At 54.5% G+C, this 2,222-nt stretch overlaps 1 protein-coding gene across 1 annotated transcript; it reads right to left on the minus strand.

The window, feature by feature from the left end:
• Positions 1–606: 606 nt before the first annotated feature.
• Positions 607–1,653, minus strand: LOC310771529 (galanin receptor type 1-like; the record flags this gene model as incomplete). Its single annotated transcript, XM_083664121.1, has 1 exon — positions 607–1,653. One exon carries the CDS (start codon positions 1,651–1,653, stop codon positions 607–609), a length of 1,047 nt encoding a protein of 348 aa, XP_083520247.1.
• Between the last annotated feature and the right edge of the window lie 569 nt (positions 1,654–2,222).

A 2,222-nucleotide genomic window follows, 5' to 3' on the forward strand; every position in this document is an offset into this window, starting at 1 on the left:
CGCACACACACACTCGCACACACACACACACAAACACACACACTCGCACACACACACACACACACACTCGCACACACACGCACAAACACACACACACACACACACGCACACGCACACGCACACACGCACACACACACTCGCACACACACACACACTCGCACACACACACTCGCACACACACACACACACACACTCACACTCGCACACACACGCACAAACACACACACACACACACACACACACACACACACACACACACACACACACATGCTGAAGTCTCTTTTAAATCCCACTCTCTTTAATGATTCAAGAGCAGGTTCTTGAACCCATCCAGAAGAACATTGGATCTAAAAGCTCTGAACCAGAGTTGTTCAATATTTAAAATATTAAATCTTTGACAGGAAAGACAGGGAAACAAGGAAAGTCCTTGGGGTGTTTATTGATCTTACATTGAGGTTAGTGTTTAGGACAAGAATACAGTCTGTTTTCCATCCACCTTAGTACAGCTGAGCATTTATTCCAGTGGAAAAATGAGTTGGTCGCAGTGAGTGTTTTAGCTCCAGGGCTAATATAACTGGGCTAGCAGTCTCCCCAGTGGCCCTAGAGTCAGTTTTGCCCTCTCTCTGAGGTTGTGTCCAGCTCAAAGGGCTGTACCGTGTCCCTGCCCACCATATGAGGGCAACCAATCAGACGGCTCGTGCACCACGCCCAGCGCTCGCTCCCCAGCTCCAGCAACTCCCGTCTAAACTTCTGCGACATGAAGACGTAGAGAAGCGGGTTCACCACTGCTGCCGAGGATGCCAACAGCCTGATCAGGATGGCGATGGAACGGTAACTCGGCGTGCCCTCGATGGTTCCTCCGATGAAGGTGAACATGAGAGCGTAGGAGGGCAGCCAGAGGAGAGTGAAGACCAGGACGAGGAGAGCCGACGTGTGGGTGACCTGGCTCTGGTAGCGCTCCAGCTGGGGGGCGGTGCCCAGCAGCCGCGCGTGGCGAAGGAAACAGTAGATCTTGGCGTACATCAGCACGATGACGCCCAGTGGGAGAGCAAAGGCGAACAGGAAGAGGGCGGTGCTGTAGACCAGCTGGCTGAAGTCCGACAGGAAGGCGAAGCACTGCACGGCGCTGGACGTGGCGGCGCTCACCGTGCGCACGGCGAACTGGGGCGCCGCCAGCGCCGAGGCGGGCAGCCACAGCAGTGCCACCGTCAGCTTTATGCGACGGCGCATTCGAGAGCGGTAGGCCCAGGCCGGGTGCACCACCGTCAGGTAGCGCGACACGGCCAAAGCCGCCAGGGTGAAGACCGAGGCGGACGAACAGGCCACGCCCAGGAAGCTGACGGCCTTGCACAGGAAGCCGCCGAAAGGCCAGAAGCCCAGGGCGATGGCGGAGGTGTGGAAGGGCAGGCAGAGCAGCAGCAGCAGGTCGGCAGCGCTCAGAGCCAGCAGCAGAGTGTCGGTGCCGTGGGGAGGTTGACCGCCTTTCCTCTTCCTGCCGGCGAGGATAGCGATGACCAAGGAGTGGCCCACCAGACCGGTCACCAGGAGGAGCCCGTCCAGGATTGGCACCAAGGTCTTCATCAGCGCCTGGTCCGCTCTGCTCGTTAGGCCGCGGCCACTGCTGTTTACTTGCTGCCTCTGCAAATTCTCCATGCCTTCACAAGAAGAAAGGTGCACGCCACGGCGTAATGAATCTGTTCAAATGGGGCATCAGAGCAACATAATCACACAGTCTCAAGATGATGCAGCTCTCGCCTCAAAAGCATATTCCTCACAAGCACCATCACACTCCATTATGACAGCTAGCACTCATAATGAGTTTGCTTGTCGAGTTGTAAATGTGCCTTCCACGAATATACAGTACCTCATGATGTGACTGAAATTAATTTTCGGGTGCCCATCTGCTGCCTCTGGTGCCACGTGCCCCTGCTGGTCTGTGATTGAATCTCACCAAAACAAAACAAAAAAAGCCAAACACAACAAGTCAAATTGATGTGCAAACGTTATCCAGTTTTACTCTCAGAAACAGAGGACACATGACCTTTTAGAGAGCAGTCGTTGAACATTGGGTTTGGCTTGGCTGCATCAGCATGTAGTCCACTGTAGTCCACTGTAGAAAGAGCAGTTTGGGTCCAAACCGGAGAAATGTCAGCGCAGCAGTGCCTCTGTGCTTGTATTGATTTGTTGAAACCAGGCAACCGAGGACAAATTCATCCTAACGG

Source organism: Poromitra crassiceps (genome assembly GCF_964638095.1).
Source record: "Poromitra crassiceps genome assembly, contig: HAP1_SCAFFOLD_754, whole genome shotgun sequence".
NCBI classification, from domain to species: Eukaryota; Metazoa; Chordata; class Actinopteri; order Beryciformes; family Melamphaidae; genus Poromitra; species Poromitra crassiceps.